Here is a 14,079-nt window from a genome sequence, read left to right on the forward strand (position 1 = left end):
GCCTTGTATTGTCCCCTTTGACCTCTGTGTGACCTTTGGCTCCAATGACTTGCTCCTCTAGGTTTCTTAATTCATGACATGGCTCTGTTTCCCATTATCGTAATCTTTTAATCACAGCACCTGATTTCAACTTTACCTAATACCAGCCCATCACAGAATTGTGTAAAGGAAGGGAGACTAATTTGCTAGGCTTCTGCTGCTTTCCGGAAGGATGTATGGAGCCTTTGGCATAGACCGCACAGCAGTGGTTGCTACAAACCATTGACTAGATTTCTATCACTTAAAAAAATAATGACATAATAATCAGATGTCAATGCAGAAGCCCAAGGGCCCAAGAGCTGAGCAAAAAAAAAAAAAAAAAAAAAAGGCAAATCCTTAACCCTGATGTTCAGGAGCACCAAGGGGGCAGAGAGCATGTGGCTGGCTGATTTATGGGGGCCGAGGCATACTGAGCCCGGACGTGTTCCGGACGGACAACCATGAGCCGGTACTGAGGACTTGTCCTGGACTCAAGGCCAGAGCCGCCCTGGAGAGAACAGGGGGGAGCGCAGCCTCACGCACAGCGGCTCCCTCCACCGGGGCCCATGCTGCAGCCTGCGTGTTGTGCACCAGGTTAGCGTGCGCGTGAGCAGTTTTCCTGGAAATGCGTATTTTGTTTTTAAAGATTTTATTTATTTATTCATCAGAGACACACAGAGAGAGGCAGAGACACAGGCAGAGGGAGAAGCAGGCTCCAAGCAGGGATCCCGATGTGGGACTTGATCCCGGGTCTCCAGGATCAGGACCTGAGCCAAAGGCAGATGCTCAACCGCTGAGCCACCCAGGCGTCCCTGGAAATGCGTATTTGATGTATGACGTCAGGCGGCCTGAGAGAGGGTTCAATGTTCTGCAAAGACAAGCTGGACCCCAGCCATCGAGGGGCCTGCGTTCAGGTCCCGCTGCTCACTTACTGGCTCTGGGACTGTGGACATACTGCTTCACTGCTCACAGCCTCAGCTTCTCTTTCTGCACAATGGGACTATCGCTGGCACCTGTTATATGTGGTAGCTTTTTTCCCTGAAAGAATCCCACATGAGCTGTGTTCCTCCCAGCCCCGAAGTCTCACCTAGACCCATTTTACAGACGAATGTGGTACTTACCCTCAGTGAATCTGCCTTTTTAGCATTGGTGCGTCTGGCACACTCTCCTTCCCTGATACGTGTGCGTTCATACACCTGCGTACGCGCATGCACACAGCTGTACACAGTGCTTGCTGGAGTGGCAGGAGGTCATTTGCAGGTGGCAGGACCTGAGCTTGTTAGCAGAAGGACAGGAGGTGGACCAAGAGGTTGGCTCAGCTGCCATTAGTCCCAGGGCCACCTGCCTTTGACCACGGTGGCTTTTGAAATGAGCCGGGTCATGATCTGGGGAGAGGGCCTGGGCAGCAAGTCTGTGGGAGTCTGATCTGGTTTCCTTTGGTAACTACACCCCAGGGATTACAAACTGCTCTCGGCAGAGAGTGCTGGGGAGAGGTCGATTCCCCAGGGTGGGGAGGAGGGCTGGGTGTGTCTCTGGGGGCTTTTGATCCCCAGGTAGGGTGGCTGGCGGCCCGTCACAGCTGTTCATTGCAGGTTGCAGGCTTCGGGAGGTGGCTGCGGAATATCACAGTGTTATTTTCAGAAAGTGTTGGGTTTATCACGTGCTGTAAATCAAATGCCTAAGTAATATTTGGGGAAGAGGAAAGGTCTTCCTCCAGATGCATTTCTGCCTTTGATCCGTAGGATCATGTCATTTGAAATTGAAAAAGCAACTTTGTACAGAGGCGAGAATGAGTCCTGCTTGTTTATTTATTGCCTTCCTGATATTTCTGACCTTGAGTATTTTCCTTAGTTACCTGGGAAACGTTTTCTTTTAGGACTGAAAACAAATGTAAACCCCATGAATGTTAATGACCATGAAAATGATGCAATTTGTATTAGAACCCTCAGCTAGTCTGTGCTCATTACCGATTTCTTCAGGTAAGAAAGGAGAGGCAGGCCTTTCCTTTAATTGAGTAACCAGGCCTGCTGTGATGTGTTTGCTTGAAAGTATCTAGGGAGTTTCAATGGCTCTTCAAACATTTTTTTCCTAAATTGGATTCGGTGGGTTTTTAGGTTACTCTGGGTGAGCCGGCCAGTTTGCAGAACGGAGGTTCGTTGGGAAGAAATGAATTATGTGGCTGAGCTTGCCTTTGACAGAGAGGAAAGGACAGATCCTGCAGCGGGGTAGGAGACGGAACGCAGAGGAGTGGGAGACAGAGGGGGTAGGAGACAGAGGGAACACAGGGAGTGGGAGGGGAATGTTCCTCTGGGTGGCTTCACCCAGCTGGAAGAGGTTGGAAATGTGACCTGGCCTAGGGCTCCTTGGGCCCCAGCCCTGAATACCCTGCTGCCTGGGGCCGGGTTTCCTGCAAGGGCTGTGGGGCATGATGACAGCTACCAGAGGGCTTGGGAGGGTGGGCCGCTCTGTGGAGGGTCAGCGCCTTCCTTCTGGTTCTAGGGCAGTCTGCAGCCACTGACCAAGCATCAGCAGGAGCAGAGAAATCAGACGTGTGATGTCTCTGTTCCGATCATTTAAGTCAGCCCTGTCCGGATGCGGGTAGAGGGCAGGCTCTACCCTGATCTAGTGCATAAAGTCTGTGATCAGGGTGCTTGGATTTGAATCCTAACTCCCCCACCTACTAGCTGGGTGGCTTGGAAAAGCGACCTAACTTCTCTGTACTCCATTTCCCACTGGTACCACCTTCAAGAGGCTGTTGTGAGGATAAAATGGGATAATGTGTATCAAGCATAGAGAATGCCAGTTGGCACATGGTAGCCACTCAGTAGACATTTGCTAGCATCCTCGGCCCCGCGATTATTAGTATCTGAAATAATAGATCATTAAATGGCTCATCTTGGCTCCCTTTGTTCTAGGCGATGTTCATGCACAATAAACAATCATGTCCTGAAATGTTTCACTGCCAGCAAATCCTCGAGGCACACCCAACCCCTTAGGAGAGCATCCGTCCGTCCATCCATCCATCCATCCATCCATCCATTCATCCATTCATTTATTTACTAAATGTCTAGCTAAGCATGAATCCCTGCTACGTGGGAGCCAGAGAGTCTAATAGAGTGAAAAGAGGACCAGCTCTGCTGTTGGAGATCTGTTCTCAAGTCCCAGGCCTACCTTCCACCCACTGTGTGGTCTCGGGTTTGCTGTGAGGATTAAACAGCATGACTCATGTCCCATATCAGGTGCTTAGTAAAAGCTGCTTCCTTCCCTTCTTCCACGTGACTGATGATGGAAGACAGTTGTGGGTTGGACCCTGCTGTTGGGAGCCTGCGTTCTGGTATTTTTTTGTCCACAGACAACTGGAATGCCAGATAGGGGCCGCTGCAGAGGGCCAGCCACAGTTCTGTGAGGAGAAAGTTGGCAGAAATGGTGGCGGAGCAGGAAAAGGTGTTGGTGATGTTGGTAAAGGCTGGATGGGGAGGAATGTAGGCCCAGTGCCGACTCTCTTGTTCTGGCAGGACCTTTGGGGGCGGGGGGGGGGGGGGCGGATGGCGGTTCTGACACTTGCCCCGACCACGTGTTGTGATGCTGATTTGGGTCTGGAAGTGCCTCCTGGACTCTCTGGTCCTCATTCTTGCAGTGAGCCCCTTCCAGTGCTCCAGGGGGTCGGGCTCTTGTGTGTCTGGTGGTTGGTTCACATCATGGGAGTTCTGGAGGGAGAAGCCTAAGTGTGAGGGGAAGGCCCAGAGGTAGAACTGGCACCTGCATTTGGGCTGCGGCCTTGGGGTTGGCCTCTCGGAGCCCACACGCGAGAGGCTGAGCAGGTCGTCCTCTTCTGGGGTCCATAGCAATTGGGTTGGTTTTTCCAGGAGTTCTGGTCAGGCCATGAGGAAAAGGGGCAGGAAAGGTGCTCAGAGGTGGGCCTGTGGGTCAGGGGCTGCAGAATAGTGCCGTTGTCCAGGGCGCAGGGGCATCTTCTGGGGTCGGGAGGCAGTTTTGCCCTGGGTTAGGCCTGTCATGGCTCCTCTGCCTCCACCATGCTGAGCCCTGGAAGCCCCTGCACTTCCTCCTGGCGTGTGGGGACCGTGACTTTAGCCTGACCCGAATCCTGCAACGGTTCGTGCTCCCTGCAGGATTTCTGTGGAAAGAAGAGAGGGGTCGGGCCTTTATCCTCCAGGGCCCACATGTTCTAAGAGAAATGAGATTGTTGGAATTTTTGATCACTGTCAAGGAAGGTTACAGGTCTACAGAAGCAAACCTCAGAAAGCAGAATCGGCTCCACAGACGGCACGTTTACGCAGCTCACCAGCCCGGCAAGGTGCTGCCCAGCGAATTTTCAGGAAACCTCACTTTCCCCAAACCTCCCTGCTCCAGAACCTACAATGGCTCTTTCTTGGCCGTCTCCTCAAAATTCTCATAGTGCGGCTTTTTGGGGGCTTGGCTAATGTGGCTCTTGCCTCATCTTCATGATTTTGTTCCCTCTAATCAGAACCCTGCCGTGCCTTCTGGTCTTTCTGAGCAACGACATTTAAATAGTCCACGGGCCACAGCGAGCCATGGTTAGCCTCCCCGTGTGCGGTGGACGCCAGGGCGCGTCTCTGCTCTTTCATTCTTTTCTATTTCATTTTAAAAAGTGCAGGTAGCAGGGCACCTCGGTGGCTCAGCGGTTAAGCCTCAGACTCTTGATTTCGGTTTGGGTCCTGATCTCAGGGTTGTGAGATCGAGCCCCGTATCGGGCTTCCCATTTGGTGGGGAACCTGCTTGAGATTCTCTCTCTCCCTCTGCCCCCCGCCCCCAAATAAATAAGTATATATATTTTTTAAAGTACAGGATATGACCCACAAAATTGATTTTATGACTGAGTAAGGGGTTGTGACCTAGAGTCTGAAGCAGAACTGATTTCACACAATAGTGATCATGGAAGCACAGGTGAACGCTAGGAAATGACAGAGCTGCTCCTGTCTCTGCCAGAATAAGCTTATCAACCGTATCATGAGATAAAAGTAGTGAATCAAATCTGATTAAGAAGTTGTGGGGGGGTGGGTCCCCGGGTGGCTCAGCGGTTTAGCGCTGCCTTTGGCCCAGGTCGTGATCCTGGGGTCCTGGGATCGAGTCCCACGTTGGGCTCCCTGCATGGAGCCTGCTTCTCCCTCTGCCTGTGTCTCTGCCTCTCTCTCTGTCTCTGTGTCTCTCATGAATAAATAAATAAAATCTTTAAAAAAAAAGAAAAGAAGTTGGTCAAAAAACCTTTTATACTAGTGGCCTCCAAAAATTTTTTTGATTGCCTACTGCATCAGAAAAAAAATGTTGACCTCGTATAATTCCCACATACCATTTGGTTATCCTTCTTTTTTTTTTTAAGATTTATTTATTTATTTATTCAGAGAGAGCAAAAGAGAGGCAGAGACACAGGCAGAGAGAGAAGCAGGCTCCATGCAGGGAGCCCGACGCAGGACTCGATCCCGGGTCTCCAGGATCACACCCCGGGCTGCAGGCGGCACTAAACTGCTGCGCCACCGGGGCTGCCCTAGTTATCCTTTTTTAACCAATGTGTGATATGACCACATAAAGCAAACACCCAAAATATAAATTTTAAAAGGATGAGATTGGGGCACCTGAGTGGCTCAGTTGGTTAAGCATCTGACTCTCAATTTCAGCTCAGGTCATGATCTCAGGGATCACGAGATGGAGCCCTGCATTGGGCTTTGTCCTGGGTGTGGAGTCTGCTTGGGGTTCACTCTCTCTCTCCTGCTGCCCCCCCCACTCCTCACTCTTTCTCTCTCTCTCAAAATAAAAATAAAATAAAATAAAAAGATAAAGATGAAAGAAACCCTATTTTTAAAAAGGTTTTATTTATTTATTCTTGAGAGACACAGAGAGAGGCAGAGACACAGGCAGAGGGAGAAGCAGGCTCCCTGCGGGGAGCCCGACTTCGGACTCGATCCCGGGACCCCGGTGTGACACCCTGAGCCAAAGGCAGATGCTCAACCGCCGAGCCACCCAGGCGCCCGAAAGAAACCCTATTTTAAAATAACACGCTAATCATGGCTTCATTCTATTATCAGCAAGTGTCTGAAAGCAAAATACACATAGAAGATGGGGGGTCCATGGTTCTTAGCAGTGGCTGTAAATCTATTTTCAAATTGTTTTGATGATTTAAGATATTTCTCTGGTTGACCTCTTGTCAGATTTGGAAGCCACTGCTTTGCAACACACCTCCTTTCTTCAACCTTGCCCTTCCTTTCCTGACAACACCAGAAAGGCTCTGTTGGCACCTTGTTTTGCTACTTCCGTCCTCCAGAAATCCGGAAGGAGTCATCCCTGGCACTTCTCTTTCCTTCACGCCCTCAGCCATTCATTGACCATATTCTGGGGCTCTTACCTCTGAGCAGTCTGCACGGCCGCCTTCTTCCTCCCACCTGCTCCCACGCCCGGTTCCCTCCTCCCGTGATGTCCCCTCCGCCCCGGCCCACACCTGCTTGCCCTTCAAGCCCCAGCATAAAGGCCACTTCCTCTGAGGGGCCCTTCTGTGACCACTGCCCCATATACTGTGTGAGGCACCTTGGACTTCCTTTCATGGTGCTTATTAGCACAATTTTAATTTTATACTTACTTATGTTTCAGTTTGTTTAAAGTATATAGTCGTCCAGCATCTAGACTCTTAAGTTCCTGGAGGGCAGCGACCCTGCCTGCGGTGCTGGGTGTGTGTGTGTGTGTCCAGTACCCAGTTCACCCAGTCTTAGTAAACACTTCATGCAACAGCCCTATGGGTAGTTCCAAACACTATCCTCACTTTACAGATGAGGAAATTGAGAGACAAAAGGGATGATGCCAAAGGCCAGCTGGCTAATAAATGAGGATGTTGTTGGCAGACCTAGGCCTTACCGGTCACAATGCGTCTGTTTACACCAGCTGCTCTGGATTGTTCATTTGAAACCAGTGTAGACTAAAGGCTGATTTTATTATGTCCCCTCTTCCTTGCTGATGTCTGACCAGCCCTCTACAGTGAGTCTTCTCTTGAACTAGCTTGATTTGTGCTTAGGGTCTCTGCATTAACACTACTTACTTAGCTTATGTTGTTCTAGATAGCACTAGCCTTTCTCAGACGATTCCATGTCCCTGAATCTTATCTACCGAAGCTAGATTATAAAGCGAAACCCTGCCCTGACTCATCCTTCTCTCGACTCTCATAATAGGTACATAGTTATTAATTAGTTGATTATTATTAGGAGCTAGGCAAAGATTTTTGTCCTACTCCCAAGGTAGGTCCTCTCTTCACACATACCCACTGCCCAGCCAAGAGCAAGACCATGCCTTGGATTCAGAGGAGTTTTAACTGTTCCAGTTTACGCTCGCTGGCCATCTGCCTGGTGGATCTCAGTGTAACTCTGGCAGAGACCCAAGAATTTGAGGGTCTTCAGTGCCATGAGTAATTTCATGAGTTGCTGATGGCTAATTAGGGGTGATTACAGTTAAGAGGCTTTCCTTTCTTAATAGCCCCCAGAAAGGGCTGGTGGTAACTTTTAAAATCTTGATTATTTTCCCCTGGAAATGGAATGTTCTGATTCTCATAACTGTCTTAAGTCCTTATAATTTATCTCCCCATCCTCACCCTACCCCCTTTCTAGTAAGAAGGGAATCCGAAGTCCTGGGAAGACTGTGGAAACCAATGATTTTGGAAAACTGGTTTTATTGGAGAGGACCCCTGGGCACGCCTTGAAATCCTGCTTCCTTTATTTGTCTTTCCCTGAAAGGAGGTGCAGGAGGAGGGGAGGCTGGGCCATGGGTTTTCTTCGCAAGTTCTATTACATTCCAGCCAAACCTCCCATCCCAGGCTTTCTGATGCTGTTTATAATTTTACCTTCGAAACTGTTACTCATCTGACAGTGGTCAGATGTTCTGTTTAGTAAGGGCTTCTGGGTAAAGAGGCATTTGTCGGTGACGGGTCTCACCCTCCTGTTTTTCCTGTGATAACACATTTGAAGTGTCGCTTGACATCTTCTTGCATCAGTATCAGCAGAGCTCCTTGGGGAGGGATGTCGCCTGGCGCCAGGCCCTGGGCTGAGCACAGTGTATGTGTCCCCTCACCGATTCCCCACCCCCTGTGGCCCTTCTTTAGGCTGTATTTTTAAACAGTTTCATTGAGATATAATTCACGTGGCATACCCTTTACCGACTTAACATCTACAATTACATGATTTTTAATCCATTCACAGGATTGTGCAGCCATCACCACACTGTAATTGGAGAACATTTTTGTCACCCCGGGAGGAAACCTTGTACCTCTCGTCAGCCCCTCCCCACCTTCCTGACCCTGGCAACCACTACCGTATTTTTCCTCTATAAATTTGCTTATTCTGACCATTTCCTATAAATGGAATCATGCAATATGTCACCTCTTGTGGCTGGCTTCTTTCACTTAGGATGATATTTTCAAGGTTCATCACACTGTAGCATTTCTTTTTATTGTTAGGCAGTATTTTTGCCTCTATGGTACAGTTGGGGAAACCAAGACACACACAGGTGAAACGACTTTCCTGTGGTCACTTTAGCCTTTAACAGATGGAGCTAGATTTCCAGTACAATCTTTTGCCTATGCCAACTCTGCGATTAGCCGGACTCTGAGATAATTATATGAATAGCAATTTATTGAACATCTTTTATGGATCAATCCCTGTGTTTGTTTGTCCCATAAGTTTGTTACCTCATGTGCATACATAATCGGGTTTCAACTGGGATATCTTATAACCATAACTGGATGGTGGCATTTTTATTATTGTATCTTCCATTTGCTTGCTTCTGGTTTCATTGGCCCACATAGGCTGTAGGACCTTCCTGAGCAAATGATGCTGACAATAGTATTGTTATTCCTTCTGCAGGAGTTGGACACCACTCCCATCTGCAGGAAATTGGTAACATCTCAGAGGAGCCCTTGCTTCTTCCGGGACATCCAGCATCATGGTTTCTCATTTCATGGGGTCTCTCAGGTAAGTGGAAAGCCTTTTAAAAAAGAAACAAGAAAATAGGAAATTTGATATTTGCATTTTACTATTTAGTCCCATAGTAATTAGCCTTGAGGAAATGCAATATCTTTGATATACTCTGTACATATGTGTAGTAGGTTTGCTATTCACAAGGGCCACCGAGGCCTAGGGAGCTGTGTACTGTGGGAAGATCTAGGCCCTCGGACCTAGATCCAAATGGCTTGACTTCTACCCCATGCTCTATGTACTCTTTCCTAGGAGACCACTAGGATCCAGATTTTCATCTTTATTTAAGTAAAAACATTCCTGGATCCGTGGGTGTTTATCATGGCTCCACACTGGAATTATCTGAAGAACTTAAAAGAGGCTTTGTCCTCTGGCTGCATCACTATAGATTTGGACTTCGTTGATCTGTTGTGCTTTAAAAGTGACCTCTGTGGTTCCTTCTGCTCAAAACATCTTGACCTTAACCTGTGTTTTTTATTGGATCCTGATACAAACCACTCGGGGTAAATAGAGTACGTAGTAGTATCTCTATTTTGTGCATGAGAAAACCCTGTGGCTAACTCGTGGATGCCACATTCCTTCCATACAGGGTCGGGAAGAAAGCTGGGTACTCTGGAACTGTCTTCCATGTCGTGAAGGCTGTTTTCACACATTTCTTTAAGCTAATGGTAGACTCTCTTAAAAAATTTTCCATCCAAATGCTATGTAAGAATTCAATATACAAAATGGCCAAGGGCAGTGTTTTATTAAGATCAATTTACCTCCTAAGGCTGAATCTGCAACATTTACACATTATGAGATCAATGGGTCTGTTTTGATAAACACCAAAATTTGAAATCAGGGTGTATGGATGATAGCTAGTACGTCAGCCTCAGCATCTAGATTACTCTGTGCTTATCTTAGCTCTGTAGTATTAGGAGAATCTTGATCCCCACAGGTAAGCAATTGCAGTTCCTCAAGGAAGTTCGTCTTGCAAATCTCAAGAGACTCTTTAAATAAATCAACTCAGAATCTAGAAAGTGGGGAAGGAAGAACTTTCTAAAAGTTGAGTCACAAGGATATCTTGTGCTTTTTTTTTCTTTCATAACTGTACATTAGCCCCGAATGCTTAGAACTTACAATAAAAAATAAAATGGGCTATAATATGTTATTATGGTGGTGCCATGTGTGATTGCCCAAATAAAGGGCTAGAGCATTTGCCAGGCAGATGCTCTCAGGCCAATGCCTGACATTTAATTGAGTGTAGTGTGTGTGTGTGTGTGTGTGTGTGTGTGCGCGCTTTAGTCTGTAGTTGCTTGTATAATTTTACATGAACTGACATGTGCAGGCCTGAAATCCATAGACCCATGTAGAGCTACAACCTTCTTCATTAATATCATTCATGAGCGTGTCACAAAGAGTCAGAGAAGGCAGGAAAAACTCCCTTCTGAGGCTTTTGTAAAACCCAGCTTTTACAGGGCAGTCCAGATCAATTTAGAGTTAATATTTGGTAACTAATCCAAATCAGTATGTTTGTATTTTTAAACGTAGTTTGAAAAATTGTTTGTTTGTTTATTTGTTTATTTATTTATTTATTTGTTTATTTATTTATTTTTAAGATTTTATTTATTTATTCATGAGACAGAGAGAGAGAGAGGGAGAGGGAGGGAGAAGCAGGCTCCATGCAGGGAGCCTGATGTGGGACTTGATCCCAGGAATCCAGGATCCTGCCCTGGGCCAAAGGCAGGGGCTAAACCACTGAGCCACCCAGGAATCCCCTGAAAAATAGTTTAAAAGATATTTCAAGACTTGAGCTCTGCATCCTGTTTGTAGAAGCCCCGGTATACTGCTGTATAACCATAGGGGAGTGACGCACGCAGTTGGGCCATGGGTCACTTCAGACCCACAGCATATCTGCACACCAGGACCCAGTGGGGGACAGAGAAGTGATCACAGTCACATATCGAACTGGATTGAAAAAACAGCAGATGACCTAATATGGTAGGCAGGTGTAAGTCTGGCCACCAGCAGCAACGCCTCTACGAGTACTGAGGATCCTCAAAAATGTGGCCACTCAGGCCACACAGGAAGGCCATTACTTAGGAGAACTGCCTTTTGCAAAGTTTTTTTTTTTTTTCTTTTGCAAAGAATTTTGGAATTTTAATTGATGCCCCTGTAAAAACATTTAACCTCTCCTGATGACCTGATTGGTGGTTGGAAGCCATCTCCCTTTGAGAGAAATCTGGTGGCTTCACCTCCAGGTTGTACATTGTCTTGGAAAAATTGCCACAGGTTAGAAATGAGCAGGGTGGGAGTAGTTGAAAGCTGGATGTGACCTTGCCACCCTTGGGATGGACCTTTGGAAATCTTGCCAGACCTTCAGCATTAGAGTCTTTCCAAAGGGGCTGTTAGAACAGGCCTACGCACAGGATATTTCTTCAAGACTTCTGCTGTAAGGACCTGGAGAGAGCAAATGTGAGCTCTGAGGATTGGCCATTCTTTGTGAAGGCTCAGCTGGAGCTTTCCATGAGGCCCCCTTCATAAGCCAGGTACTTGTAAACCATTTTGCATTCTGTTTCTAGGGCCTTGTAAATCTATTTTAATTTGAAAAAAAAAAAAACCCCAAAAAAGAAACAACCAAGAACTAGAGACTTTTGTCTAAATGCTTTAGAAAATGTTCTTAGGGGAAGGGCTGTGTTTACTTTAAGAGTGAGATGTCTTTGGTAACATTGGTAGATGACACACACACACAAATATTAAGGGCTTTTTAATATTTATCAAGGCAACCAAATGCATAAAGATCAATTGGAAAAGCTGGAGGATTTCTCTACCTATAGAGAAAACAGGTCAAGATTAGAAGTTAGCTGCCAAGAAAATCCCTGAGAGGAAAAACCATTTAAGGGGATTCACAATTCTGATAGGCAGAGATTTTGTTTGAAAAATCCCTCCCCAGTTTTTGCCAAGCCACAAAGAAACAGAAAGCCAGCTTCTCCCTCATTGAAAAAGACAGAGAAGCCCTGAGTATTAACATAGTAAGAGTATCTCTGGCCTGCTCAAAGTCTGCAATAATAAAAAGAATCACTGTTAAACCCAGTAGCAGAAAAAAAAAAAAAAACTACAATTTTAACTCTCGATGGAGTTCATTAGGGAGTTCTCATTGAACATTGGACAAACCGGGATGCTGTGCAAAATTCAGGGCAGGGAAAATCCATCTGTACCAGAGGGTTGGTCGAGGGTACATTAGGGAGTCTTTGTCACCTGTTACAACTTAATGAGGGAAAGATAGTAAGTGAAGCAAATGTACATACATTTCTTAAAGGCTTGCTCCAAAGGGTACACCCATATTTTTATATGCTACGGGTACAGCTTTATGTGTTTGTTCAGTGATTGAGGGGAAGCAAACACAGTTTTCTGGCCAAATCAGTGTAACAAGTGGGGATGACCACCTACTGTGGCCAGCTGAAAAAAATCTCCCTCGAGCTGCTCTGCTTGGTCAGGGGCTCATTTTGTATCCAGCAATAGGTGCCCCTCCTTCAGCACAGTGGACGGCACTTACGCGTGAAACGAAAACACAGAGGAGAACAAAACAGTTGGAGATGCCAGACAAGTGGTTAAATTGGCAGGAAGTCGTGTTGACTCGGTGATCCTTATTTTGAATAAGGTGGTCCTTATTTTGAAGAAATGCAGATGTAATTAGAGAGATTACAGAGGTAGATGGTGATTTTTATAGATCTTATGAAATAGGGTTCTGGATCATTTTAAGGGGCTTACAGGTTGATGGCCCCAGGTCAAGTGTCTGGTTTTAGTCTTCGGAAACCTAAGGATTTTCTTTGCCGTGACATATGTGTCAGTAAAGTAATATTGCTGGAACGCCTGTCAGCTGCTTCACTTAGAAATACAAGCGGAAGTGACTGAGGAAATGAGGAGGAGAAAGGGGGCTGTTTGGGGGCCGACTGAAAAGGATCCTGAATACAGAAAGGAAAAAAAGAAGTGGGTTGAGAAGATGTGTTTGTATGAGGGTGCCCCAAATAGTGGTGTTTGTGGTATGATCAGTGAAAACAGAGACCCCCCCCCCTTTGATCCAGAGACTGGATCAAAGACTATGAGGTAATTGGGAAGGATTGTGGGCTCAATCCGTGTCCCTGTGCCAGTGACCAAGAAATGGGGCAGAGGAGGGGGAAATAGGGGAAGGAAGAAGACAAGAAAGAGGAAAAAGGAGAAAGGAGGAAGAGGAGAGGGAGGGGGAGGGGGAGGGTGAAAGGGGGAGGGAGAGAAAGGGAAGGGGAAGGGTGGGAGAGGGAGGAGGGGGCAGATGGAAAGGGGAGGAGGGAGAGGAAGAAGGAGGGGGAGGAGGGGAGGATGGAAAGGGGAGGAGGGAGAGGAGGAAGGAGAGGACAGGGGAAGAGGGGGAGGATGGAAAGGGGAAGAAGGGGGAGGAGGAAGGAGGGGGAGGAGGGGAGGATGGAAAGAGGAGGAAGGAGAGGAGGAAGGAGAGGACAGGGGAGGATGGGGAGGATGGAAAGGGGAGGAGGAAGAGGAGGAAGGAGAGGACAGGGGAGGAGGGGGAGGATGGAAAGGGGACGAAGGGGGAGGAGAGGGGAAGGAGGGGGGGAGAAGGGGAGGAGGGGGGAGGAGGAGGGAGAAGCAAAAGAGGAGAAGGGGCCAGGTTTGATTATTGGTGTTAAGCTGTATGGTGCTAATACAGCTGGAGAGACTGTGTAGCCCTCATCTAAACCGCCAGCCAGTTGATGCTTAATAAATATCTGTTGAATATTGAATAAGTTAATAATTTTCTTTGGTGTAGAAGCAAGTAGAAAATGTTTCTTTCCTGACGAGGATTGTTAGCTAATTACAAAAGCAGGTTGAAGCAGAAAATCCTACAAATGATACACACACACCTTTAACAGTTTATTTTTAACTTAAAACACATGTACCTTCATTCACTATTTTTTGATGTGGGGCCAAGGACTTTTCTTTGAGCACGGAGCCCTGATTGTCCTTCTTGCACAGACCGCACCCATAAGCATTATCTAAGGTTTCCATTTGAGTTTCTTTAATGTGGAGTGAGAATGTAAAGACATTTGCAAAGCAACCT

General features: G+C 47.0%; 1 protein-coding gene across 2 annotated transcripts in view; it reads left to right on the forward strand.

Moving 5' to 3' along the window:
• THSD4 (thrombospondin type 1 domain containing 4) overlaps window positions 1-14,079 on the forward strand; it is a 573,677-nt gene that overhangs the window by 14,616 nt on the left and 544,982 nt on the right. For both annotated transcript variants that reach the window (XM_077881722.1, XM_077881723.1), the window contains exon 2: window positions 8,895-9,002. In XM_077881722.1, coding sequence (XP_077737848.1) covers window positions 8,974-9,002 — 29 coding nt within the window. In that variant the 5' untranslated portion in view covers window positions 8,895-8,973. The remainder of the gene's footprint in view (window positions 1-8,894; window positions 9,003-14,079) is intronic.

The sequence above is a fragment of the Canis aureus genome, chromosome 32, assembly GCF_053574225.1.
Source record: "Canis aureus isolate CA01 chromosome 32, VMU_Caureus_v.1.0, whole genome shotgun sequence".
NCBI classification, from domain to species: domain Eukaryota; kingdom Metazoa; phylum Chordata; class Mammalia; order Carnivora; family Canidae; genus Canis; species Canis aureus.